The 27,006-nt window shown below is 33.5% G+C and overlaps 3 protein-coding genes across 4 annotated transcripts; all 3 read left to right on the top strand.

Moving 5' to 3' along the window:
• Nucleotides 1–3,719: 3,719 nt before the first annotated feature.
• On the top strand, nt 3,720–8,296 carry LOC108215918 (cold-responsive protein kinase 1). Of its 2 annotated transcripts, none has more exons than XM_017388544.2 (7): nt 3,720–4,016; nt 5,169–5,306; nt 5,452–5,567; nt 5,683–5,893; nt 6,184–6,421; nt 6,697–6,847; nt 7,699–8,296. In XM_017388544.2, exons 2-7 carry the CDS (start codon nt 5,237–5,239, stop codon nt 8,095–8,097), a joined length of 1,185 nt encoding a protein of 394 aa, XP_017244033.1. In that variant the 5' UTR covers nt 3,720–4,016; nt 5,169–5,236; the 3' UTR covers nt 8,098–8,296. The 2 variants fall into 2 exon arrangements, with proteins under 2 accessions (XP_017244033.1, XP_017244032.1); XM_017388543.2 differs by having other exon boundaries at nt 3,721–4,016; nt 5,107–5,306.
• A 5,821-nt stretch (nt 8,297–14,117) lies between these two features.
• LOC108219285 (probable protein phosphatase 2C 66) lies at nt 14,118–19,367 on the top strand. Its single transcript, XM_017392649.2, has 5 exons — nt 14,118–14,940; nt 15,529–15,939; nt 17,872–17,989; nt 18,187–18,410; nt 18,649–19,367. The coding sequence occupies exons 1-5, from the start codon at nt 14,716–14,718 to the stop codon at nt 19,201–19,203; spliced, it is 1,533 nt and encodes a 510-aa protein (XP_017248138.1). The 5' UTR covers nt 14,118–14,715; the 3' UTR covers nt 19,204–19,367.
• Nucleotides 19,368–20,062: 695 nt separating this feature from the next.
• LOC108216139 (COP9 signalosome complex subunit 6a) lies at nt 20,063–25,274 on the top strand. Its single transcript, XM_017388821.2, has 9 exons — nt 20,063–20,457; nt 20,579–20,667; nt 21,013–21,106; nt 22,546–22,607; nt 22,692–22,770; nt 22,915–23,007; nt 24,175–24,275; nt 24,521–24,576; nt 24,888–25,274. The coding sequence occupies exons 1-9, from the start codon at nt 20,184–20,186 to the stop codon at nt 24,967–24,969; spliced, it is 930 nt and encodes a 309-aa protein (XP_017244310.1). The 5' UTR covers nt 20,063–20,183; the 3' UTR covers nt 24,970–25,274.
• Nucleotides 25,275–27,006: the final 1,732 nt, after the last annotated feature.

Raw genomic sequence — 27,006 nt, 5'->3', positions numbered from 1 at the left:
ATCTACATGTTTGTTTTTTTTATTTCTTTTTAAGCAGAGATGGGTGAGAGATACTTGGAAAAAGTTTATTGGTCACTAGAATCGCGGTCCAGCTATTTCCAAATTCCAATATAGTTCCACATGGTGGTAAACTCGCCTTCAAAAAAAATAAAATAGTTATGGGTTCAATTTATTTATAAATGAAAAATAAATTTATATGTCTGAATAAATTTATTTGTATATATAATATTATAATGTTTTAAATATTCTCTCTCCTTGTATGTTTTCTATACTTTTTTAATATTTCTTAAATTATTATATTTCAAAATATTTTAAATAAAATGAACTTCTATAACTAAGACAGAGACAAATATGACAATATTTATAAGTAGGATTGGGTGTGAGTTCTTTTAGCAATTATTATTCTATGTAATAATTGAAATATCTGCGGCCTGACTAAAGTCAGACTAAACAGATATCGTTAAAAAGGTGCGAATTTAAACAAACCGAAGGTCCGAAACCCATCGACGTGAAAGTGTTTATAGGAAATGTAAGTCGCAAATAACTCTAGATTTTATGTTTTGTAATGAATACTCCATGTTATTTGTTTGTTTACCTTAGAGTATTTTATAATTTATTTCATCCCAGCGGCGGAATCGGGGCATGGGATGGCCATGCTCCGCCAAAACCTCTCTAGGAGCTTAATTAATTGATTCTGAATGGAGTATGAAAATTGATTATTTGATCTGTCAAAAAGCTTTATTTATCCAAATTCGAGCATAGGAATTGATTATGGAATTTATTCGGTCCTCACAAATTAACAAATCTTGATGGTCTCTTCAAATATATATAATAATCTCATGTAAGAAGATAGCTCCATGTGCTCCGAGTCATTATTTCAATTCTGATCCAGGAACACTACCAAAATGTTTCAAGGGGGTATCTTGACGTAGGACTGCCTCTGACCTAAATTAACCTAAGTTAGATGAAGTCTCTGCTGCCCTGCTTAAAAATGAAATATGAAACTTCATACACTTTAAAGTTCATAGGACGAAAAGATTTTTTTTAAGGTCCTTATACTCATTATGCCTAGCATTGAATAGACATTTACCTTATCAATATCTCAAATCAATGATGGGGTCTGTTTGGCACGTAGAAAAGGACAAGACATGCAAATTCATGAACTTGTCAATAAAATTTCCATTATCGAAATATATTTTTTACACAAAAAATTTCGCCCCTTCAATTTTTTTTTTCCATCCGATATACGTTAAAATCCCAGTTCATGCATGACCCTACCTCCGTCAATCGTCATATCGCATGTCACTGATTGCGGTCGAAGTATTGATCAAGATCCACCATCATATGTTATATAATTTGGTTGTTACGTAACTTACGTTAGCAAGTTGTTCTTTTGCCTCGTCAAACTATTAACCCATCAATTTAAACCCCCAAGCCCAAGTAATCATCGCAAACACACAGTCACGTAGATTATGCGTGAATTTCCACGTGACTGACTTTTATGTTGAGAAGAAATAATGGAGAATTCGAGATAATGAGAAAGTGATCTGCTCGGCTGGTTTCCACGTGTAAACCTGCTACAAATACCATTCACTAGTTCCTTTAAAATTTCTAAAGTTGAATTCCAGCTGCGACTTCCCCTTCTGTCTCCATTTTGGCTATCAACTTTTTGATTGTCACATATATTTCCGCTGGGTTGAATTTCGCTTTTTATAATCAAATTGATTAATATGCCTGTTTAAAAAACTATAATAAAGAAAAAGATGGAGTTGATCGTATATAAATCCCTAATACAATAACAAAGATATATTAACATATAATGAGGTCCCAATATTATGTTAAACAGATGAAAACTGCCATGACTAGATTGCTCCGACGCAAAACTAAAATAAACCGGAATTATACCAGTAATTTGCTAATATTATACTTATGTAAATAAAAGTTGATGAAAATAGCAAAATAAAATATATTACACTCTAGTGACAGAGTTGGGCTCGGACTGGAGAAGAAGGATCGAACAAAATCTCTAAACTGTTCCGAAGCTGAAATTTAAAGTCAGATCTGCAGCAGTACATCAGAGCTGAAATTAATTCGAAAATTCTGATCAATTTCTAAAAATATTTATCAATTTCTTAATTATACTGTAATTTTGCTGAAAATAATTTACACTCTTTTAAAAATAATATTATAATGTACCAAACACGGCATTACCTTTAAGTCAAATCATCCAAACACTAAAAAAAACTTATAAATTTAAGTTTTTTTATTTTAAATAAGAAGTCACTTTTTTCAAATTTAGCCAAACGGACCCCTTACCTTGTGACAAAGGCCAGTTCTATATTTGCGAATATCGGTTTAGCCACTAACAAATTGAAGCAGTAATTCAAATTAGTCACACCCATGATCTTGACCTAATTAAACCCGCAAGATATGATTCAACTCCGAGCCCCTTACCAACTGTTGATATAATATAATTACGACAGAAATAAATTAGCTAGTGGTATAATAATACTCGCATTGTAATAAACTACTAAAATACCAGTCTGCATTTCTGCAACTTTTGAATTGTTATATCCCAGCTTGGCCAAGTAGTCCTCTATATTATAGAGAGTACTCTGTACAAGTAATCGATCACTCCTAAGGATGAAAGTACAAATGACTTTACGTCTTTTCCGGTCAACAATTTGTAGCTAGCAAGTTTAAACTTTAGGAGTATAAATTGTACTCCCCCAGCCAATTCTTTACGTTTGGTTTGGGCACGGAGGTTAAAAAATATGTATAAAATAGTGGAAAAGAGGAAAAAAGTGGATGAAGTGGTGGGACCCATCAATTTTTAATGAATAAAAGAGAGATAGTGGAGTAAAAGTAGTATGAAAAGGGAGGAAAAGTTGGGAAGTGGTGGGACCCATTGACTATTTTTGGTAAGTTTTGGAATGTAAAGAATTGGATGGGACATCCAAAAAAGGAAACTGTAAAGAACCTGGTGGGACGGAGGGAGTATAATAGTTCATCAGCACATGTCAACTATTAGTTTTATAGAGTTACCAATAGAATATTTTCCCAGCACGGGATGTGTTTTTCCTTAAACATTATTATATTATTATTATTATAATATAGAAAGAGTGAAGATTTTTTAATTATTATTATTTGTATGATAAGTCATGAATTCATAAACTTTTTACTCTTACTAATGTATATAAATATTTATCAGTTAAATCTATATTATCACCACTAAATTTGATCTTCAATTTTAGAAAATAACCACATACACCTATACACACATTAAGGTTTTATAATCACATATTATTTACAAATATATAATTAAGTATTAGCTTTGCAAAGAAACGAAGAAATCTGAAGTTGTGAACCTAAATATATAGATATTTTTGGTTTAACTCAAAATAAGTGCGAAATTATTTATAAGTGAAAAATAAATCTTAATCTAATTTATTTGAATAAATTTTTAATATTACAAATTATCTAATATAATAATTAATATCATAATAAGATATTGAAAATTAGATTTATTCTCACTTAGATTTGAGGCCACCCAAATCCCACCTTTAATATCTTAAAGTGTGAGTTTTAATCCTGTCACAATTTGCGTGTAAACAAACCGAGTCTCATAAATAAACCGGACTAAACTGAAAACATCCTACGAGGACCACGTGGAGACACCCAGCAGGAGCTTTGTAGTCGTCACGCGCGCCCATTGACTTTACGCGCCAGTGTTAGGTGGTTAGTCAACCTGCCCGTTTCTTCATGAAATTGCAGCTGCGGAGAAATAAAGATGATATTCAAAGAGCGGACGCATTCCTTCATGGACCTTGAATTATTACATACACACATAACTCACATATATAGAGTATGAGCTCTCTAATTATTTACTAGTATAATAAACTTAGTCAACATTTACTCGCACAAAGTTTTCCTCTTAAAACTTCTTTTGTTCCTCTCAATATTTTCAGCTCCTTTCTCTTCATCTCTCAACTGTTCTGCCAAATCATATTTCTCAGGTACTTTATTTTTGCCCCCCCCCCCCCCCTTTTTTTTATTTAAAATCTAGATGTTTGGTTTCGAGTTGTGATTTTATGTAGTTTTTAGGTTATCTTGTTGTTTCTTGGTTCAAGTTCACTGATTTCGATTTCCCTGATTATGTATGTGTCTGAATTTGAAAAGCATGATCTTTACTATATTTTTGTTTCCTTGACTCTCTCTACATATGTTAAGGGCATAAGCTATGACTATGATGCTATATTGCTATGTGAATTTCGAAATTCATACCTTTGTTGTTCTTGATAAAAGTCTTGAGATTCTTGGCGATGGTTGACTAAGATGAAGCAAAATTTTGATCTGTTTGGTGTCCTGTATTCTGCAGAGATGGATTTGTAAAGAGTCGGTAGATCATGGCCTTATAGATATTCTAAAAATTCTTTGTAGATACCGCAGTTTGTTCTTTTATTTTGTTGGTAATGTGAGGATAGAGGTATTTTGTTTCTTGATTACAAATTAGCATAGTTTCATTTGGTCTACATTGCAAGGAAGTTTGAATGATAATCTTCAATTTTGTTTTTGTACTATAAAGACACAACTAGAAGTGATTATTTTTGTTGCAATTCAAGAAAATGTTCATGGTTTTGATCAAATTAAACTTTAAACAAAGTTAATTTGTTACTGTGGTTGGTGGCATATGGGTACATGGAACATTTTAAGCTAGTTTTGTGGAAACTGGTTCTCACTTTATAGTCTGTCTTCTTTATGATGAGTTTTGTATGTTTGCTTTTACATCTACTAGTATGACTTGTGTTATTGTAATCACGTCATGTTACAATGTAGAGCCGTGTATTTTCTGAATTTGAAAAAGAATGATTAAAGTTACAGTTGGTTGATAATTATTGATGTAAAGTGGCACAAACTATATGCTCAAATAGTCAGATGGTTGTCATCTCTTATCTTTGGAACATATCTAATGTTCTCGCATAATTTCATTACATGGTATCTGCCTAACCTTTTGTTATAATTGGAAACTGGTTTCTTTGTGCTAATACTTAGTAATCATCCTACTTTTGGAGTGCTAGACGCTAAATAAAATTTTATATATTGTAGACCATCTATTTCAGCATGCAAGATGATGTTTCTGGGATAACATATATTCCACTGCATTTCAGTTTGACGGGTTAGAACCTAGAGCAGCTGCCCAAATTTTCACAGAGGACTCTCGGTGAATTATAACATTATGCCTTGTTTGCCGTTCTTTTGTAGTAGGAAATTGGATCCATCTAAACGTTTTGGTGAACTTGATGAAGGTAAAGTGTCATACCTGAGTATATATCGAGTTTAAACATCTAAAGCTGATATATTCTTGTCATTTATCATCTAAAACTAAGATGGTTTTCACTGGTTTTTAGAGCATACATCTAAAACTTCTTAATTTCTCAAATATGTAAGCAGAGCTTTCAGGCGTCCAGGGTGCTAAAGTCTACTCCTATAAAGAACTGAAAATCGCAACCGATGATTTTAGTGAAGCTAATAAAATTGGAGAGGGTGGATTTGGTCCTGTCTTTAAGGTCCCTACTTTCAAATTCATGTTATTTATATTTGCGCAAGTGCTATCTATCATTCTGTATAATGTCGTTCCTGTTAAAATACTAATACAAAGCTTTCTCAAATTTTGATAATCAGGGAAAGCTAAAAAATGGGGATATGGTTGCAATAAAGGTTCTTTCAGCTAAATCAGCACAAGGAACACAAGAGTTCTTGACAGAAATTAAAGTTATTGCTGATATAGAGCATGAAAACTTAGTTAAACTTTGTGGCTGTTGCATTGAAAATAATCAGAGAATTTTGGTCTATGAATACCTGGAGAATAACAGTCTTGCACAAACCTTGTTGGGTAAGTCTACACTTCTTATTCATTGCTTTTAGGGAACAGAAGTGTCAGGATAATATGAAATTTATTGATTTTGGGTAAAAATGATTATTATGGAAGAATTGTTAATAGCATGTAAAAAACACAATTATGTTTGTTCTCTGAGTTATTCAAAGTTATATGTTTGTTATCTGATTCAAGAATATGGTCTCTGTGACACGTGCCTTTTACTGCTTTGTGCTGATCCTCATTTTGCAATAATATAATAAATTGCAAAAAAGTGTATCTAATGTTTGCTGAGATTCTACTGTCAGGTAGAGGTCACAGCAACCTTCAATTTAATTGGCGAACTCGAAGACGAATATGTATTGATGTTGCAAGAGGCCTTGCCTTTCTTCATGATGAAGTGAAGCCATATATCGTTCATCGCGACATTAAAGCTGGAAATATCCTCCTTGATAAGCACATGACAGCCAAAATCTCAGATTTTGGTTTAGCAAAGCTCATCCCTGATAATATGACTCATGTTAGCACCCGTGTTGCAGGAACAATGTAAGTGTTAAAGAAAATTTTCTTTTAGTTCAATAATTGGATAAATTTCGTTGATAATTGGATAATTTTTGTTCAGTTATACTACAATCTTTCACCAAGTTATATGTTTTGAGTAAATTATGTGCCATGACACCTTGGGGCTTGTCCTTAATTCCATAGTGATACTTGTATTAGTGGTTTTGTCTTAGAAAGACGAATTTCATTTCAACAGATTCATGTTTTAAGCATCTGTCCCGTTTCATCTATATCTGATTAAAATAGTAATGTTTTTTCAGAGGTTATTTGGCACCAGAGTATGCAATAAGAGGACAGTTGACACGTAAAGCAGATATATACAGTTTTGGGGTTCTTCTGATGGAAATTGTTTGTGGGAGATGCAACACAAACACACGTCTACCTGTTGAAGAGCAATATCTTCTTGAAAGGGTATGGAGATAAAAGGCTATGTATTGTGTGTGAGATGTGGGATATCAAGTATTATGACTCTGGATGACTGTCACTATGACAAACCAGGGAAACTCTGCATCTCTAGTTTACATGTTTATTATGTTTCATATTGCAAAGTTTTACCTGGTTCAGCAATTATTTTTATGCTGTAGAAACCAGGTAAACATGAAATTAAGCAAAGTGAATTTTAATAAGTAGGTAAACAGAGATGCAGAGTTTTTCAAGTTTTTTGATATTTATAATCATAGCAAGACCATAATATTTAGATATGAAGGTTTTAAAGTGTTAACTGCCAGTCCCCTGTAATTTAGTGGTAAATTTGTAGGGGAAATATTAATCTAAATGACCGGGAAAGGGTAAAGGAACTTGGGAAGTAGCTTATAATTGATTAAATGGCATAATGAAAACATGTAAACACATCCTGTCTTTTCATACTGACATAGTCTTCTCACCTCCTCTTTGCTATACACATATATCTTCATTAGACAGGCAATTTTATTTTATCTAAATATTACACCGTACATGCATAACTAACAATTCGAAACAAAGTATACAAGAACATTGAATATGTTTTAAGGTCATATAATAATAAAATGTTTGTCAGATTAGCCAATTGCACAGATGGTATTAGCATTGAGCAAGTATATCAGAAATAATTGCCCGACTAAAGTCTAGAAGTCTTAACTTTTACTAACAGCCACTCGTCTTCATTCTGATCAGTTTGATGAACCATGTACAAATTTACATGACTACATCACAATGAAATATGATTTTACTGGTCTACCAAATTGTTGGAAAGTAGTTTGATAATGTTGATCTCTGTGTTGCAGACATGGGACCACTATGAAAAAAAGAAGTTGTTCGAGTTGGTTGATGTATTCCTAAACGGAGACTTTGATGCTGAAGAGGCTTCCAATTTCTTGAAAATCGGCCTTCTCTGCACGCAAGACAGCCCAAAGCTTCGGCCAACCATGTCTACTGTAGTGAAAATGCTAAAGGGTGAGTTGAACTGTAATGATAGAACTATATGCAAGCCTGGTCTAATCTCTGATTTCATGGACCTTAAAATTAAAAGCGCTCCTAAACCAGAGCCTGCTATGAACAAGAACTCCTGCACTAATACATCCTCAGGCCTGTACAGTAATGATACCACCTTCTCATCAAAAGATTCAAGTCATTCAACACAACCAACTATGACCTTTACAGCAATTAGCGATAGAAGCGACTGAGCTGAAATCAGAGCAAAAGGTCCAAAACAATTTTTTGTTTGTTTATTATTGTATCTGTTTATCTCGTTTAGATTAGTCTACGAATGGAGCTTGTAAAATTTGGTGTAGTTGTACCATTTCTTCCTATTTAACTATCTCAAAGTTAGTAGTAAGTTTCACTATGCACATAATTTTGAAATACAAATGTTTTTCTTGCAAAGGTTCGGGTTTGTAACACCCCGCGCCCCCCTCTTGGTTATCTACAAAACGCGCTATACTTATAGGCAGTCATCAGCACACCAGACCCGACTAAATCAAATTCTAGCTAGTATCCTCAAACTTCAATCTGAAATTGTGAGCACTCGCTTCATATGAAGACATCAACATTCTTTGAAGTTTCAACTAGTTTACAGGTAGTTTACAACTAGTATTCTTGAAGCTCTGCTAAAGAGTAAACTCCTGTTGCATAACACTTAAGTTGAGTTTGTGCCGAGAGCGAGATTTTTTATACATCAGTATGGGCTACTTGTCAGGCAAGTGATTTTTATATGCACCCAATAACGAGATGCTAACTGCTGATGAAAGCTGAGAAACAGACTTGTATAAAAGGAGGCTGGGACGATAGGAGACAATGGAGGGTGGTGGTGGGTGGTAAGTTAGGAAAATGAGATCAACAAGTTAAATATTTGAAATATGTGATGATATTGCATTTCTTGGAACTTTTATGAGTTTCTTCAAGTCCATTGTTACTTTTATAAAAGCAAGCGTTCTGCGCTCCTGCTCGTGGACAGAGTTCCTAAAAACAATACTACCAGTTACTTTCAGAAAAAGCCCACACTGCTTCTAGGAAAGAGCTATTAATACTTAGCAGCCACGTACGAATGATTAGCATGATTAGCATGAAGGTCAAAAATCATGTGGCGAGACAATTTTTTGTTAGATGATATGTAGCACGGGTTAAGCTGTTTTATACCTTGTTCCGCTAAACATGTTAAGTTGCGTATGTCGGGAACCTGGACCTTAACCCGTTCAATACCTTGTTCCGCTGAACATGTTAAGCTGCGTATGTCGGGAACCTGGACCTGGACCTGTAATACTTTATGCAATCACTTTATATTTATTCTGGTTATATTTTGTGTTGTGGAAATTGCGTTCATAAATTGGCATAAATTCCCAGTGGTCTAAGTTTTCATGTAAAAATGGATTTCTTAGAGAAACCAGTTTCTTTGCTATTCCAACATACAATAACTCAATAAGTGTGATAAACAAGACTCATTTGATTTTAACTTTTCTCGTAAAGAAAAGTCATCATAAAGAATGAAAGTGAAAGAAATTCTTTGGTTCTTTGTTGTGCCCTTAAAAGTCCTTCAAACGCAGCTCGTGCTTTAGCTCATTTGGATGGTTGGTTACTTGGAATTCATGTGTTTATCATTGGGCCTGTTTGGCCAAGAGAAGCAGAAGCTACTTCTGGCTTCTGCTTCTCTTGACCCGTTTGTGCAAAGAAGTAGAAACACTTTTAAGAAGCTGAGAATGCTAGCTTCTCTCTCACAGCTTCTGCTTCTTTTCCAAACACTTTATTAACTTATTTACTTCTCACTTCTACTCCACTTCTTTATTATAAGCAAGAAGTCACTTCTTTTAAGTTAACCCAAACGGCCCCATTATCTTAACACAATTCTTCTAGATTGTCCTATTAGAGAGAGTAGTTGATAATTGTTGGGCGAAGTTGTTTTTTCTGGATTGTCTCATCAACGCATATAAAATTTGATGGTGGCTGGAATCTTTCTATTTTCAACTCCGTAAAGAGAGTAATTTTATATTATTACGATCAATTTTTAAAAATTCTCGAGAGTTAATGAGTCATTTTAGCATCAAGTGATTCCACACAATCCTGCTGGCTCACAGACAGAAAATATCTGAAAGTTCAAACCACATGTTCAATTAAATAAAATAAACTAATACAATTAGCAAATATTGGTATTGGTTTAATAAATCAATTTATAATTTATTATATTATTTAAATTAAAAAAATAGTTTGAGAAGAAATATAATGTGAAATGTACTGTATTAATAAATATAAGAAAAAGAATAGATCAAAATGATCGCTGCATATTTATACAAAAAGATCCTATATACTATTAGGCGAAAGTAATGGGCCAAATAATCAATTTTGCACCAAGATAAAAATAGTACCAAGTCACAGTCGATTCAAAACCATTGGCTGCTGTATACTAGATTCTTGACGCAAATTTATTGGTTCGTATTTCAGAGTTGACTAATAATTGATGTAAATAATTGTAGTGGAAAGAGGTCACTCAACGAATATTTGAATCTGAATATGTTAATACAATAATGCATTTCATGCACACAAGAGTTAACTTACACTGTTTAGAAAAAAAGAAAAGAATAGTTAACTTACACTAGGATATACTGTATATATTATCTTTGAGCTATTTGGTAAATAATCAATAAACAATACATTAAGATATATCTTAAGTTTTTTGATCATTAGTAATTTGTAGGAGTGAGTTTAATAATTTTTTATAGTTCAACTTATTAAATAAGAAATGTTTTATAAAATCGAGATCACCTTGTAATTTTCTAAAACACTAAAGAAATATAGTCTCATATTTTTGAAGAATTATCAGTGATATACAATCTCTCATATATATATATATATATATATATATATATATATATAATTATTTTCATTTTTGTATTTTTAAACTTTGAAAATTATTAGAATGTTATATTATTAAAAATATTAAAAACAGATAAAAAAATATTACTGAGATTAATATACAAAATATTATTATAAATTATTAAATAACTTAACAATATTTTGAAAAGACTGATAATACTATGTACACGTATCCAAATTCCAAACACAGCATAACCTTTTAGAATCTCTGGATTTGTACAGCTTGATTGCAATTTGCAAGCACAAAGAGTACGTGTACACAATGTATAAGAATACGTTGTTGACATTGGATTCCAGCAAATTTCATGTTATATGTCACAGTATATACATACAATAATGTTGTATTATGACAGATTCTCCAATTTATTTTAAACCAACCAAATATTTAAAGAGGTCCACGCCCATTTTCTTCCAACTCCGTGGCTGCTTTTACTGCTTTGGATGCTTTACATGTCTTTGCCAAAATTTATTTTAGATCAAGTGGTATACTCATAATTTTATGATATATATTAATATTAATATAATATAAATTGTTGCATCCCTATTTTGATTTGTTTTCAGTTGTCTATGCATCATTTCACTACTATACTACTATGTTCTTCTTTGTAATGTCAAGTAAACTCAAATTTTGACGTCACTTGAGAGGCCGGGACGGCAACTTTGACATCCGATGTGTTGTTCATGTACGGAATATTTTACTTTATTCTCATTTATGATCAGCAACAACTTTAAGTATCCATCTTAAAAAAAAAAACAAATTTAAGTATCCCGTAAGCACAAGTAAACTATCATTTATTTCTGGTCCACCAAAAAATACTCGCTCGTAGTATAATTTTTATAACGGTCGACAGTACTCCCTCCATCCCGGTCATTTGTATACAAATAGCTGTGACACGGAAACCAAGAAAATGGGTAAGAAATGAGTAAAATTGGAAGAAAAGTGAGTATAGTGGTGAGACCTATTTATATTTAATAATAAATTTGAGATGGTGGAGGAAAGTAGTGGGTGTAATAGTGTTTATATTATTATAGAATGGAGATAGTGGAAGAAAGTAGTTGGCGTAATAATGTTTTATATTATAAAAGTTTACTACTTTTGGAATGTATACAATTGATGGGACGTCCCAAAAAAAAAACTGTATACAATTCATTGGGACAGAGGGAGTATCACTTAAGCAATATTGACCGTGTGAACACGGGTTGGGTCGGTCGGGTTAGAGCCGATAAAACGACCCAACTTAATTAGTTCGGTCTTTAAAAATCCAACCCGTTAATCCAAAAATATATGTTTAACCCAACCCTACCCTTTTTATATTGGGTTGGGTTGGTTCGGGTCGGTTTGATCGGTTTAGAATTTTTATATTATGATGTCAAAAAAATTAAGGACCGGACTTGTGAAAAGTAATAAATAATTAATTGTTTTGTTTGTGACATGATAATATAAAAAATTATATTTTTATAAATAGAAATAAAAATAGATACTCCCTCTGTTTCAATTTACATGTCCGCTTTTAAGAAACAATTAATTGTTTTGTTTGTGACATGAAAATTTGCATGCACTATATTGTAACATCACTAGATATAAATATAAAGATGATGTGAGAAAAACTAATTTATTTGTTTTGTATATAAACGGGTTGGGTTGGGTTGGTTAAGGGTTATAATATGTTAAACCCTAACCCAACCCAATTTATTCGGGTTTTTTGAAAATGAACCCATTTAACTATCGGTTTTGGACGGTTCGATTTAATCGGTTCAAAAGAAGGTTGGTTTGGGTCGGGTTTCGCGGGTTGGGTCGGTTATGTTCACCCCTGGATGGAACCATATCACCCGCTCCTCTTAATTGCAAAACAAATGACCGTCCTTAAAATTAGGGTTATAAATTATCTATACTGTCTTTTGAAATTATTTCCTCCTGCGGTCAATGTTGCGTGTGACTCTTTACGCCTAACTTTAGGTGTTTTGAAAATATAGTAAATATTAATATTTTTGTAATTTTTTTTTCCTGAATAAAAATGCAATATAAATATTTTTATTCAAAAAACGAAAATTTCAAAAATAATAATTTTAAACATGTGGTCAAACCTCCTAAAGATACATGTAAAAAGTCAAATGTAATAAACAAAAAGAATATTTATTCTTATATATGTGTGTGGGGCTATCCACAACATACATAATATACATTCGTCTATAGGAAAAAAAAATAAAAAATCTCAAGACAAGACAACTTTTCACAAAAGGTTGTTATCATGTATATGATCCTGTTTTGAAATTAACAGTTAGCTATTATCGAATTAGATAGTTGTTTGAATTTATTTTTTATGACACATATCAAAATCTATGATCCAAAAATCTCTTCAAAGTAGGTTTTTTGAGCCCAAATCTCTATTTCGATACGTATGCTATCAAACATTATCGTTAATGAATTGAAATAGTCAAACTTTTAAAAACATATCAAACCTCTAATTTTATCCCAAAACTCTAACTTCTAAACACGACTTATATCAAAAATTTAGAATTAAACCATACAGTCCTTTTACCCGCTTAATATATGCTTGAAGACCCATATATGAATAACTTTTGAAATGCAAAATGGTTTGAAAGTTAAATGTTTGGACAATTAATATGAAAGGAAAAGTGAAATTGAAAAGAATATTGATATAACATTTAAAAAATAATTTATTCATTATATAAAAAAATCATAAAAACTAATTTGTTAATTTAAACATTAACATACAATTTTCAATTTTCAATTATTCATTAGCTTTAAAATATATACTGTTTCTTTTCCCGAGGGGAGTTTACTTATATCATGAATCAAAAATCTAAACATGAATAAAAAAATCTGAGGCAATATAGATAAGAGCAAGCCCAATGCAATTCCATATTTTCAACTCCTAAAATATTATATATTAATGAATACTTAAAGTATTGGGGATCAAAAAGTTATTTTGCTCCAACGGTGTTCCCTATTTGATTAATACTTAAAGTATTGGGGATCAAAAAGTTATTTTGCTCCAACGGTGTTCCCTATTTGATTCCATATATTTTAAATCTCTATATACAACTCAAGGAGAGAGAAAGATTGCACCAATAAATAACAGAAAAATAAGAGGAGATATGAGCTGGTGATGACATGGAACATATAGGAGGTTACTTTTTCATCCCTCAAATAAGGGGTTGAACTTTCTCTCACCTAAAATTAATAGGGGATAGGGAGTTGCGTTGGAGGAGCTCTTTCTGTTCTCAATCCTCAAATCTTGTCCATGTAGATCAAATATATATAAGGAATGGGTGCATTGGAGTTGCTCTAAGTTAGACACAACTCAAAAGCGTTGTTATTGTTGGGTGGCTCGCTGGATTAACATATTCTCCAAGAGAACTGAAAAGTGTAAAGCAAGCACCCATCAACTGTTCAGTTTCAACTTTAAAACATCGGAAAAGCAACCCAACAACAACATAAATCATAATACATCCAAACTCTCCGCACGGATACCTCTCTCTCTCCGACTCTGTTCCACCTCTTAAACACACGAGTTGGCGAACACCACAGACTCAACAAGTGGTAAAAAGAAAATAAATAACGTCGGAGTAATACTTTTGTTCCTTTTTTTTTTTTAAGCGAGTCATCATTTTTCTAAATATATAATTATATTTTAATTAACATCTTAATGCTTTATTACATTAATTTGGTGTAATAAATTTCATACCTACTCAGCATCATCATCTGATTCTCGCTGTCTGTCTCTCTCTCTCTCCTCGTTCTCTCCGTCGCTCCTCCTTGTGCGGTGAATTTTAATTGTCTAGGGTTTTTGTTGCCTCCTGATCCTCCATTTAAATAATGAACACCACCACCTTGTAGCAGCAGCTGCAGCTCTGCTCAAAACACTCCATTCTTCGCTTTATTTTAACCAACTTATTCACTGCTGTTGAATCCAATGGGCGCGTGTTGTTCGACGTTTTGCCGAGGGGATGGTGATATAAACAAGATCTCAAGTGGGGCGACTTTGGATTCCAAGGTCAACAAGTTTGGCGGCGTGGATGAGCGTGCGCTTCACCTGGCTCAGGGCAGGCTCATTGGGAATGGAGCTAGCAGTAAAGCTTGTTTGTATACTCAGCAGGGTAAAAAAGGGACCAATCAAGATGCAATGATCGTCTGGGAGGTTCGTTTTGCTTCTTCTCATATTTGTTTTGGTCAACTTTATATTCTACTAGCTATGGATGTTTTTATACATTTTTTTGGATTTTTTGAAATTTTCAGAACTGGAACTTAATGTTTTGAATTGTGTTTTATAGTTTAAACTTGGTAACAGATGTATGTTAGGGTGTAAATATTGTTGTTCTTGCTGATTTGATGTGGTACAAGGATTTGTAGGCAATTCGAATGTTTTAGCGTGTGTACAATGTCTTCATGAGTTACAATGATTAATTTGGAAAGGTGGGTGACTCATTTACTTGATTTGATTATGATGTGATCTATTTGGTGTTTTGAAATGGTAATTGATGTTTTGGACTTTGCGGAACTCTGGTTTATACATTTCATAGTGGCATCTAGATTCAAATAGGTAAATGGGTCTTTTACTTCCCAGTATCATGTACTTGGATTGACATGAGTTAACTATTAAGTTATTTTTTCCTTTTATATTATATTTATTACAATTGTTGTTTGAATTCTCTCACGTGATCATTTATTCAATCCTGCTGTTTATTGATCGGGTTTATTATGATTTGGTTCGATTGTTTCACAATAGAATTTCAGCTCAAGAGGTGATGCGGTCTTTTGTGGAGTATTTGACGGTCATGGTCCTTATGGTCATATGGTTGCAAGGAAAGTGCGTGATAATCTTCCAGTGCTGCTCAGCGCTCAGTGGAATGGTAATCTAAACAATGATCAAAATTGTGTTGCTGAAAATAAAACTGAAAACGGTAATTGTGTTGCTGAGAATGGGAATGCAGCTGGAAGCACAGATGCAGATGAAAACATGGATGATGGTTGGTGTGAGCCCCTGGAAGCTGAAGAAAATACGAAGCTCCCAGAAATGTATTGGCCGCTCAGACAGTCAATGTTGAAAGCTTTCAAATTAATGGATAAGGAACTAAAGCTGCATCCAGCTATTGATTGCTTCTGTAGTGGATCGACGACTGTGGCCTTGGTACAGCAGGTAAACCTTTTTGCAAGATTGTATTGAAGTACACTACTACACTATAGTTTTACTAAAAATGTCTTGAACGACTACTAACTAGTCTAGTAGATTTCTCGTTGCAACTGTAGTGATGATCCAGACTTCTAATAACGATTCTCTCTGTTTATACTTTCCAGATGAATAGACCTGCAAAAGATCCAATACGACTAGCGACGAGAGATAAAGCTAGAAAATATAAAGAACTTAATAAAGAATGATTAGTTAATATTACTCTATCACGAATCTCTTCAGATGTGCTTTCAAGTTAAAACAAATATTCAAATCATATTGAATAGCTTAATAGCTATCAAAAGTACTGCTTAAAGATAAAGTAGTTCTTTACTTCTTTATAAATAACAGAAAGAACTTTGAAAACAAAAGATTTGTTGTTATCACTCTTCCATCCCTGTTATGAATCTGTATAAACATGCTATATAGATAAAGAAACATGCAAACTATACATGACTAGTGGGATAATTAGTGTTCAGAAAAAGAAAATACAAACAACTGCTTGAAAAATGATTAGTTGATATTAATTTCTCTGCAATGCTTTCCTCTTACCCTTCCTTCTAGACATGTTCTTTTACTTACCATTGATTACAAGTCAGAGCTAGTCTGAGGACTGACCATGTTAAATTTGGATGCTATACCATGTAGATGATGCCTGATGATTGTAAGAATATATATATGTTACGTGTATATATTATAAATTGATGTTCTTTGCGTAAAGATACGAGAAGAAATCAAAAGTCTATTGTTTAAGCTTCAAGGTAGATATGGCAGTCCTATTAAAGGGTTCAAACTCTTTCATCTTGGCAGGCATGAAAAAGTTAGATACTATCTTTGATTAGGACCATATGCAATGATGGTTTTGTCTGTATATATCATGTGCCTTATGGTAACGTGTACTCCCTGAACAGTCACATATATTACTACCTTCATCTGCCGGGTACTTAGCAATATAGGTTGGACTTGCAAGTTGCAAGTCAGGGGGCCGGAGCTCGATTTAATATATTTAAAAAATATATTGTTGAGAATTGAATTTCTAAATTTTCAGCTAATGATGTTGGAACACGTTGTTCATAGCAATTTACTTTCATTTGCTTGGCTCATTTATAGACGAGGCCAGGGTTGTTCACTTGTTCCTGTTGTATTGTACAGGAAATAGAAGTCTTGTGGTATTATGTGTTGATCTGCAGTTTGTTAGCAGTAAGCTTGTAATAAGAATTCTTATAGATTGTGTTTGGGAACTTGTATTTCATTTCAAATGCATGATTTGAGTTGTCAACTTGTCATTTCAAATTCTCAAATCTCAATTTTATATTAGTATTTGAATATCCTGGTTTTGAAACCAATTTTTGTGAGTGTGTGTGTGTTCAAAATTTCATTTCATCAAGTTCAGAATTTCAAATGAAATTCAAGTTCCCAGATAGGCCACTTCTTTGGTTTACGATCAATTATAGACATTTATATACGCACTCATGCCTTCACTAAGGCTTGAACCCTCAACATTCTATCACCATCCATCCAGTCTAATTAGCCTTTCCATTAGGAGAATTTCAAACCGGCAATTGTTGGCGAGTGTATCTGTTTGCTTTGTCATTCTAGCCAGCTGTTATGTCTTATAAATTTCTATGCGTGCCATTTATTTGAAATACCCTATGGTATTCCTCAAAACATCGTCTTTATTGCATCTCGATATTGTTTTTTATCTTAAAGAATTTCCTTGCTTGCTTAGTTCGCTTCATTTGTCTGGAATAAGGAACATTAAAGATGCTACTAAGTACTAACAACAAATTTAGTCTACTGAAAATGTTATTGATTACTCTATGTGGAAAGAACTTGTTATCGTGGAAGAATATTATACACTGATATCGAATGGCATCACCAATTATGAACATGGCTCTTCAGGGTCAGGATCTTGTAATCGGAAATGTTGGTGATTCAAGAGCTGTGCTGGCAACTAGAGACAAGGATAACTCTTTGACTGCTGAACAGTTGACAATTGACTTAAAACCCAATCTTCCAAGTAAGCTTCCCACCTCCCAATATCAAGACAGATCATAATCAGCAGAAATAGGAAGTAAAACACATAATGATGATGCAAAACTAGTAATAAAAAAAAATACACGAGGAACAGAGACGGTCTACAGCTAACTAATTTTCTATAGCCTCAAAATTTTATAGAAGAAAATGAAGATTTTTAATTTTACCCTCTGATTTCAGGAGAAGCTGCTAGGATTACGGAATGCAAAGGAAGGGTTTTTGCGCTGCAGGATGAACCAGACGTCCCACGTGTATGGTTACCTAATAGTGACACACCTGGTTTGGCAATGGCTAGAGCTTTTGGAGATTTCTGTCTGAAGGACTTTGGTTTAATTTCAATGCCAGACGTTTACTATCACCGGATTACTGAGAGAGATGAGTTCATTATTCTTGCAACTGACGGGGTATTGTTACTCTTTACATATGTGTATCTTAAGTGATTGCAAAAACTTTTCATTTTTCCGTGGGACTGATACGTAAAGCCTTCCTTTATTGGGTGTTAAGCTTCTCTTCGCCGCAATGTAGTTCAGTTTCGTAGTCTTACTTTAGCGTATCATAAATAAAATGAATGAGGTGGACAAAGCTGGCCTTGCCAGTTTAGTGCATATCTAAAATTAATGCTATTTACTATTTTGGGCACAGGTTTGGGATGTCATTTCTAATAAAGAAGCTGTGGATATTGTGGCCTCTGCCCCTGGTCGTGCAACAGCAGCCAGAGCCCTTATAGATTGTGCTACAAGGGCATGGAGGCTGAAATATCCTACCTCCAAGAATGATGACTGTGCTGTTGTGTGCCTCTATCTGGACCATGCATGTGCACCAAATGTGGCTCAAGAACAGAAAGATTTAACAGCTACTCTCACTCCAAAAGAAGTGCTGCCTGTAACAGTAAATGATAATAAGCCCACAGATATTGGCAGTAATTCACCTTCACGATCTATTATGCTTGAGCATTCTGGTACTGTCAGATGCTGTGATGAGATTGTGCCCGTAATAGAAACTGCTGAAGATAAGCATCCCGGAAATAGGGTGGGCCAGTCTCAGAGGAGTCTAGCTGAGTGCATTTCAACGGCAGAAGAAGAGGAATGGTCGGCCCTTGAAGGTGTTGTAAGGGTGAATAGCCTGCTGAGTCTGCCAAGGTTTATGTCTTTTGACAAAGGGTCAGCTAGTTGGAGGAAAGTGATGACGAAAAGTTAGAGGACTGTCTGGTGGGTGATAGAATTGTGTAAATTTGTTTTAATGTGATTGAAGTAAATTCCCTGCGCAGAACTTCATAACTATGACTTATACTGTGAGATAGAATTTTGTAAACTTTTTAGAGTGTTAGGTCGTATAATTCAAATCTTTCCAACTTTTTTTGACCTGTTCTTGCAGAATGGTTTCAGGTTTTTTTTTTCCTGTGTTTTTTTTGGTTCCTGCCTTTTTTAGGTTGTTACTTCTAGTCTAACCGGTGAACCATAATTTTTCCGCAGGGATTTTATTTGTTTACTGGAATAATATTTCATATTAGGGGTTTGTTTGTAAACTTATTAGTCAGTTTACGAGTAATATTTTATTTCACCTGTGATTACCTGCAGAATTATTAAAGATGACTTAAATAGATACATTATAAGTTGAATTCAGAAATATAAATATCATCTGGTATTTGGTAGTATGAAATAGCGGGTAATAATCAGTGAAATATTATCGGAGAAATCCCGAATTTAGTACGGTCTCATGCCTGGTTTAAAATTAGTTCTTGTATCCAAATGTGGTGAAAATATAGAGGAAAACAATCTTGCTTAAAATTTCAGTATGAAGATGATTTAGTGCTAAAATTAAAAAACAATTTCAATATGACAATAATCGATGCTTAGGTTTATCTAAAAGAATACAATGATTAAATAATTCTGGATTAAAAAATGAGTAGTACTAGAGATTTTTAATTGGGTTTCAAATTGTTTTCTGAATAATGTGATATAAATCAATATAATTGTTTTTAATTCATGTGCATATTAAATATTTTTTTTATAATAAAAGAAATACAAACAAAAACTGAAATTAATAAAGCCAGATCGGGGAGGGGCAAAGTATTTAAATCTCACGCAAAGCAAAACGAGATGAGAAACAAGGAGCAATAGTAACAGTAAAACCCCTCGACCGGAGAAACAAACCCTAGAAAGCAAGCATCTTGAACAATGGCGTCATCATCAAGCAGCAATCTCACATTCAAACTCCACCCGCTAGTTATGCTCAACATATCCGATCACTACACTCGTGTCAAATCTCAATCCGCCGGCCCTCCTCACTCCGCCGCCCTCGCCTCCGCGCCGCCGCCGCTCAGGGTTTTCGGTTGCGTCATCGGCGTCCAGAGAGGCCGCACCGTCGAAATCTTTAACAGCTTCGAGCTTTTGTTTGATGATTCTACTCATTCTCTCGATCGCGCCTTCCTGATTAAGAAACAAGAGCTTTGTTAGTCTCTCTATCTCTTTCGCACTTATCGATTGTATATATGTGTTTTTTAGTCGTTTTGTGTGTGTGTGTGGATAGTGTTGAGTTTTGGTTTTAATGTGTTTTGTTACCTGTGGATCAGATAAGAAGGTGTTTCCTAATTTTTATGTACTTGGATGGTATTCTACTGGGAGCGATGCGGAGGAATCGGATATGATTATTCATAAATCTGTAAGTTAATTAGATAGTAGTTGTTGCACGAATTGCATACAATACTAAATGGATTGTGTACATTTATGAAACTATTTCCGATATTGTGTATCAGCTAGTTTGTGTACTACTAATACGTTCTCTTGCTCTAATTTTATTGGCTAGTTTGTGTACTACTAGTACATTGTCTTGCCCAAATTTTAGTAAGATGTATTTTTAATTTTTTTTTTTTGTAAATGGAGGTAAATTTAAAATATATAACATCCTGATGATGTGCATTGTGGATCATTAGGGCTGCTGGAAATTGAACTTTGTATTATATCTATAGTATTCGCATGATGATTGATCATTGTCTATATTCTACAGTTGATGGATATCAACGAGAGTCCAGTATTTGTGCTGTTGAATCCTTCAGTCAACCATGCACAGAAGGATCTCCCGATAACTATCTTTGAAAGTGGTATGTAATCCTTGGGTAATACTTTGTGTCATTCACTCATTGGGATCTCATCCTAGAAGCCCAATGTATCCCTGTGGCTCATGTGAATATTTTTGTGGTCTAATCTTGAGTTGCGCGGCAAGGATTAAGTGAATATAGCTAAGTATGAGAAATAGCAAATTTTACTATGTCAGTCTAGTTAATAAAAAAAGGTCAATAAAAAGAATTTTTAGGCTTTACACATGGGATTGTAGTTCAATCACCGCCCCGTCAAGGCGGAAGAACGAAAAGAAGAAGAAAGAAGATGATCTATTAATATGCATGGCTGCCTATATAACATGTTGCCTCCGACCTCTGTCTCACAACCGCAAATAGAACCTGTAGCTTCATGCCCCGCCCCATTTAAGGCTACTAATAGAATAGGGTTGTGCCTACGCCTCTATTTTCATAGTGAAGTCGGATTGTGAATTGAGAAAGCATGTCTGCAATACCTGGCTTTAATCAGATACAATTTAAAGGATTCGTAGGTTCATAGATCAGGGCTTGACAGAAGAACTTTATAAGTTTCCAAAAATTGAAGATATTGATCAAGAAATTGAATTTCAATTATTTGTGGAAACATATCAGTTAGTAGAACACACTATAATTAAGAACCATAATTCCAATAGTAGTAATCAATATTGACATAATAGAAGTAAGCGGGTCGATCAAGTAAACGAATTCTAAAGAAAAATCATTATTTATGATCCAAGACCATACATATTTGATAGATAGAACTTCCATTATTTGCTGAATAGACAGAGATCGAAAAAAGCATGACTATACTTAACAAAAAAACACTTTGAAAAGCCCACATACGGCAAAGACTTTTTGTTATTTTGTGTTCAATTTTGTTACTTTGGTTTCCCTCTTAGTAGGGTATAGCTCATAAAAGTCTAAGTAATACATGCGTTCTAAGCTTTTCTTATAGTGTAGCTTTAGAAAATTTATAAACCTTCGAGTCTTCAACTGTTATATATACATTGCTAAAGCAATTTCCGATTAAATTTTCTATGTATTCCAGCATCAGTTTGTTGCTGAATATGTAATATTTAGGACACATAGAACCTGTCGAGTGTTATGTTACCCGGACTCGGCTAAAAGTGTCCAACATGGATACGTGTCCGAGTGTCGGACTCGGCAATAATTTGAAAATGTTACATGTTTTTGGCTTAAAATAAGTGTCTGAGTGTTCATACCCATGTCCGGGTGTCGAGTGTCCGACTCGGGTACTCGACACAAAATAAAGAGTCCGGGTAACATAGGTTGAGTGATGATTATGGGCTGTAAATAACTTTTTCCGGTTACTTGTCCTTTTCTGTTTCCTTTATTTTATTTGTTGAGATAATATCCTTCTGTCTCTTTATCTCCTTATACTAATGTAAATGTCTTTGTTCAATTAATTTCCTACAATAATGCAGAGTTGCATATCATCGACGCAGTCCCACAGCTTATATTTGTTCGTTCAAGCTATAGTATAGAGGTTTGAGTTGGTTTTGTTTTACGTCATGTTTCAAATAAGTTTCTATACAAGGAGGCTGAATTTCTTTCATCTCTCATTTTCTAGACAGTAGAAGCAGAACGTATTTCAGTCGACCATGTTGCACATCTTAAACCATCAGATGGTGGTTCAGCAGCTACTCAGTGTAATCCTCCCCTACTTATTATTGTAGAATGTCTAATAGCTGCTTCTTTTGTTCGTGATAAGACTCCCATGTATAGGTTAGTTTTTCTCAGCATCTTCTTATCTATTAAGCAAAGGAAGGTAAACTAGTGTCTGTATTGTGTAGTGGCTGCCCATCTTACCGGCACACATAGTGCAATCAAGATGCTGAATAGCCGAATCAGAGTTCTGCACCACTATCTTCTGGCAATGGAGAAAGGTATGCCTATGTTAACAGTGAAACAAGTTGTTACTGAAAATTCTGAGGTTAGATTTGTTAGATTGCTTGATGACGAAATAACCAGAAATGAGATACCACATCTAATAAAATTTAATATCTAAAATTCTAGACTATATGCGTTGCGATTTTTCAAGATGAAGGTATGTCTTTATTGATTTTTCAGTTTTGGGTTCTTTTTGCCATTGAATTATACGTGGAATTATGCGAGGTATCTCTATTATGCTCTGACAATGCCTGATACAGTTTATTTTGTACACCAATGAATGACTTGAAACCTCTTGGGAAATGCCTTTTACTTTGTTCCACTCGACGACTTGCTTGCTATTTGTAAATCATCTATAACAATCATATTATATGCTACTCTGTTAAAGTATTGTTCAAACTCAGATAATTACTACTTATTATTAATATCTACAATGTCATCATTGTATACTTTGTTTTCAAATTATGCATGTTAGAATCGAAGTGTCGCTTTTTTCCACGTCTCTTGGAAATATCATAAGAAAGGAAGAAGATTTTTAACCTTTATGGAACTATGAAAGTTTCTTTTGCAATTTTACAGAAGTCTAATTTATACCTTGATTTTTTACAATAGACATGGCATGTTCCTAATGCCCATCATTCGGTGATATTTAGTTCACCGTATATGAAATGTTATATAACTTGACAAGTTTTATAATTTTATGGAAAAAGATGGTGAAAATTTTCAAATAAAAAAAAAAATTGAAATAAACTTAATTTATGTATTAACACACACACACACACATATTAAAATCAAAATTTTTAATGTCATAATAATAAGATAAATTAGAAGAGGCAAGGGTGGAAGTCATGAAATTGGAAGGTCTACACCCTGGGTCCGCCTGTCCCTGCTTAGAATTACTATTACCCAATACCATTATAGACTGCTACTAAGCTGGTTCCTAACATGTTAGTCTAAAATTGCTAATTAAACCAGTTTAGTTGCTTCTACAAGATATAAAATAATTGTACTGGAATTGTATACAAGTGTATAAAAGTTAACAATAATCTCTCAATCACTGCTAATTTATGGTTCTGCTGATTCTGCTACTGTCAAGGAAATTGGTATGCAAATTGTAACTGAAACTACGAAGAGTAATAAAATATTACCTGCTTCAATTGCAGGTGATATGCCTTGTGAGAATTCGTTGTTAAGACAGGTATCTAGTCTCCTGAGGAGATTGCCAACAGTTGAGTCCGCGAAATTTCAAGATGATTTCTTGATGGTGAGTGATTAGTACCTAATTTCGTGTTGAATTTGATTAAGTACTTGTTGGTCTAATTTGACATCTTTGCACAAGTTGGGATCAATAGCAACCACAATTATATTAAAAATAAAAAGAATTGATTGTTGATTTTGTTGTTGTGGCAGCATATGATGCTATATTAGGTTCTCCAAATAACCGGAGAAAACCACATACAATTATTATTATTCTCTGTGCTTTATCTTACTTTAAGTTCATTTTTGTAGGATTACAATGATACACTGTTTGTGAGTTATTTGGCCATGCTCACCAACTGCTCAAGGTATGATATGCAAAATGTTCACGTTTTCTTCATTGGTTTACCCCAGTAATGTCAATAAGAGAACAATCTCCTTGAATTACATCCATACTTTTTTGCTAGTCATTTTACTGAAAATGGGTATTATCCATGATCCATTCTCTATAAAAGGGATTTAGATTTGAAATAGCACATCCATATATGCTTTCAGGGGTTACTAGAAAACTTACTTAAGTAAACAGTTTAGTATAGAAAAAGAGATCTGGTTGCAAATTCATTGCTTCTAAATTGCGCCAGCCATTTTTTTTAATATTTTAACTAATGTTCTTTTGCAGTACTATGAATGATTTGGTCGACAAATTTAACACTGCCTATGACCGAAACAGTCGAAGGGGTGGAAGAACTGCATTCATTTAGAATCTGCTGCCTGCTCTTTTTGATCCAGTTCTCGTAATACAGCACATATTTAAGTAGGCTTTTGTGGCCATGCGGCCGAGTCTTGACAATGCAGAAGTGCAAATGGTTATATCTTTCTTTGCCTTCCTGCATGTTTGGAAGCGATTACCACTTCTCCATCTAATTTGAAAAATATGGCCAAGTCAAAAAACAGATTTCTTGGGTTTAGTTCACCCAGCTCGTTTCTGTTTAAGCAAATGAGCCATTTAAATATGGAAAGTTTATGATTCGTCCAAGATTAATGATAAATTAAGCTATTCTTTTCATTTTTCTCCTTAACACTGTAACTTGTGTTGTATGTGTGCACTAGGGCTGTGAGCTGTGACCTGTGACCGTGAATAATAGCTATTTATAAAGTTCATGAAAATGGACGTTGTAATCACAAAAGGCAGTGGAGGGAGGAATATTAGATGAATAACTTTCTTAAGAGGTTAACATGTCAAATTACCACTGTGTAATCATGTATAGTGCCAACTCGGGTTTTGCAGGACAATCGTGATGATTTAGTTTTGTTTGGATATATGATGATGATGTAGTTAGTTAAGAATGTCAAAAGCAAATTAAGGCAAATCTGGCTAAAGTCAATAATAATGATTAATTCAGTTTTTTTTTGAATAAATAAATGATTAATTCAGTTTTTAACATTATATATATCATAGTATATGTTAAGTATCTGAAGTGATGGATCGAACCGTGTGGCATAATGTATACACTGGTTTAATTATTTTGCAGGTTTGGCTAGTCTGGAATTCAATTTAGATTCTAGATTTGGCTAGTCGGGATATTTTAAATATAAAGGTAAACTTGAGAATTGAAGTTAAAATTATATTTTGTATTTATATAGTCAATTCAAATGTAATTACTCCTATGATTAGTATATACAATATTTTTACTCAATAAACAACAATTTAAAGGTCATACTAGACATATACATTGTAAATATGATACATATTTATCTCAGGTCACTTGCAAATAATGTATAAACATTTGTAGATAAGAGGAGACTAATTAAAGATAAACTAAAACATGACTCCAATATATTTTGTTATTGTTACTTGAACACCTAAAGACATTGTTTTTTCTTCATCATGACTTCTTTCTAAAATGAAATGAGGGGAGATCCAAAACCAAAATTTGACTAACAATAGATTTGGGTGTTAACTTTTTTAAGTATATTTGATAATCTTATAATACAATTTATCAAAATTAGGCGGATTCATGACCAAAGCTTCATATGGGTCACGAGTCACACAATATCTCTAAGCTGAGCTTCACCGGTCACACATTTTGTGCAAGCCCAGGCTAGATAAGAAACGTTACGGTTATTGAATTCAATTACAACAAAACAGACATGCGTAATGTAGGGATACTGCTGGTTGAAAATGATGGATAGCTAGCGCGGAAGAGGCGTTGAGAAGGATAGCGTGTCTGGTCTATAGTAAAAGCCAAAATTTTCGTTTGATTTGTCAATAAAATAATGGAATGATGTACTGGTCTACGGGACTTTGGTAACACTATCAACTATAACGTGAATCGGCAAAGCAGATTAAAAGGATGGTCCAGATTGTAGGCCTGGTTTCTTTGCGTGAATTCCGGTCTGATGTAAATTACATGTACAATTATCATCACTTGTATAAGTTGTATACTATGGTATACTATTATTGTATTAGATTGAAGCTGACAAATTACAGACTTATCCACTCTTCAAATGATATATGAAATATTGATGTTATTCCACTATTACAGTTACATTAAAATTAATCTTGCTCTAAGCATATTTATTAGGAGGAAATTGGGTTTATACTTGTAATTGATAGAATCTGATTCCACTTATGTGCAAGGTCATTTAAAAAAATAAAATTTGTGACGAATATTTTCCTTTATATATAAAAAAGGAGCAAATAAATTTTTAAAATATAGATAAGCACCAAAAGTATCTAAGGAACATATATTTGTAATTTTTATTTTACCAAACCTACTGTTAACTATTTCGATAAA

This window comes from Daucus carota, chromosome 4 (assembly GCF_001625215.2).
Source record: "Daucus carota subsp. sativus chromosome 4, DH1 v3.0, whole genome shotgun sequence".
Classification (NCBI taxonomy): Eukaryota; Viridiplantae; Streptophyta; class Magnoliopsida; order Apiales; family Apiaceae; genus Daucus; species Daucus carota.
The sequence above is the reverse complement of the archived record's forward strand: the minus strand, read 5'-3'. Positions and strand labels throughout refer to the sequence as shown.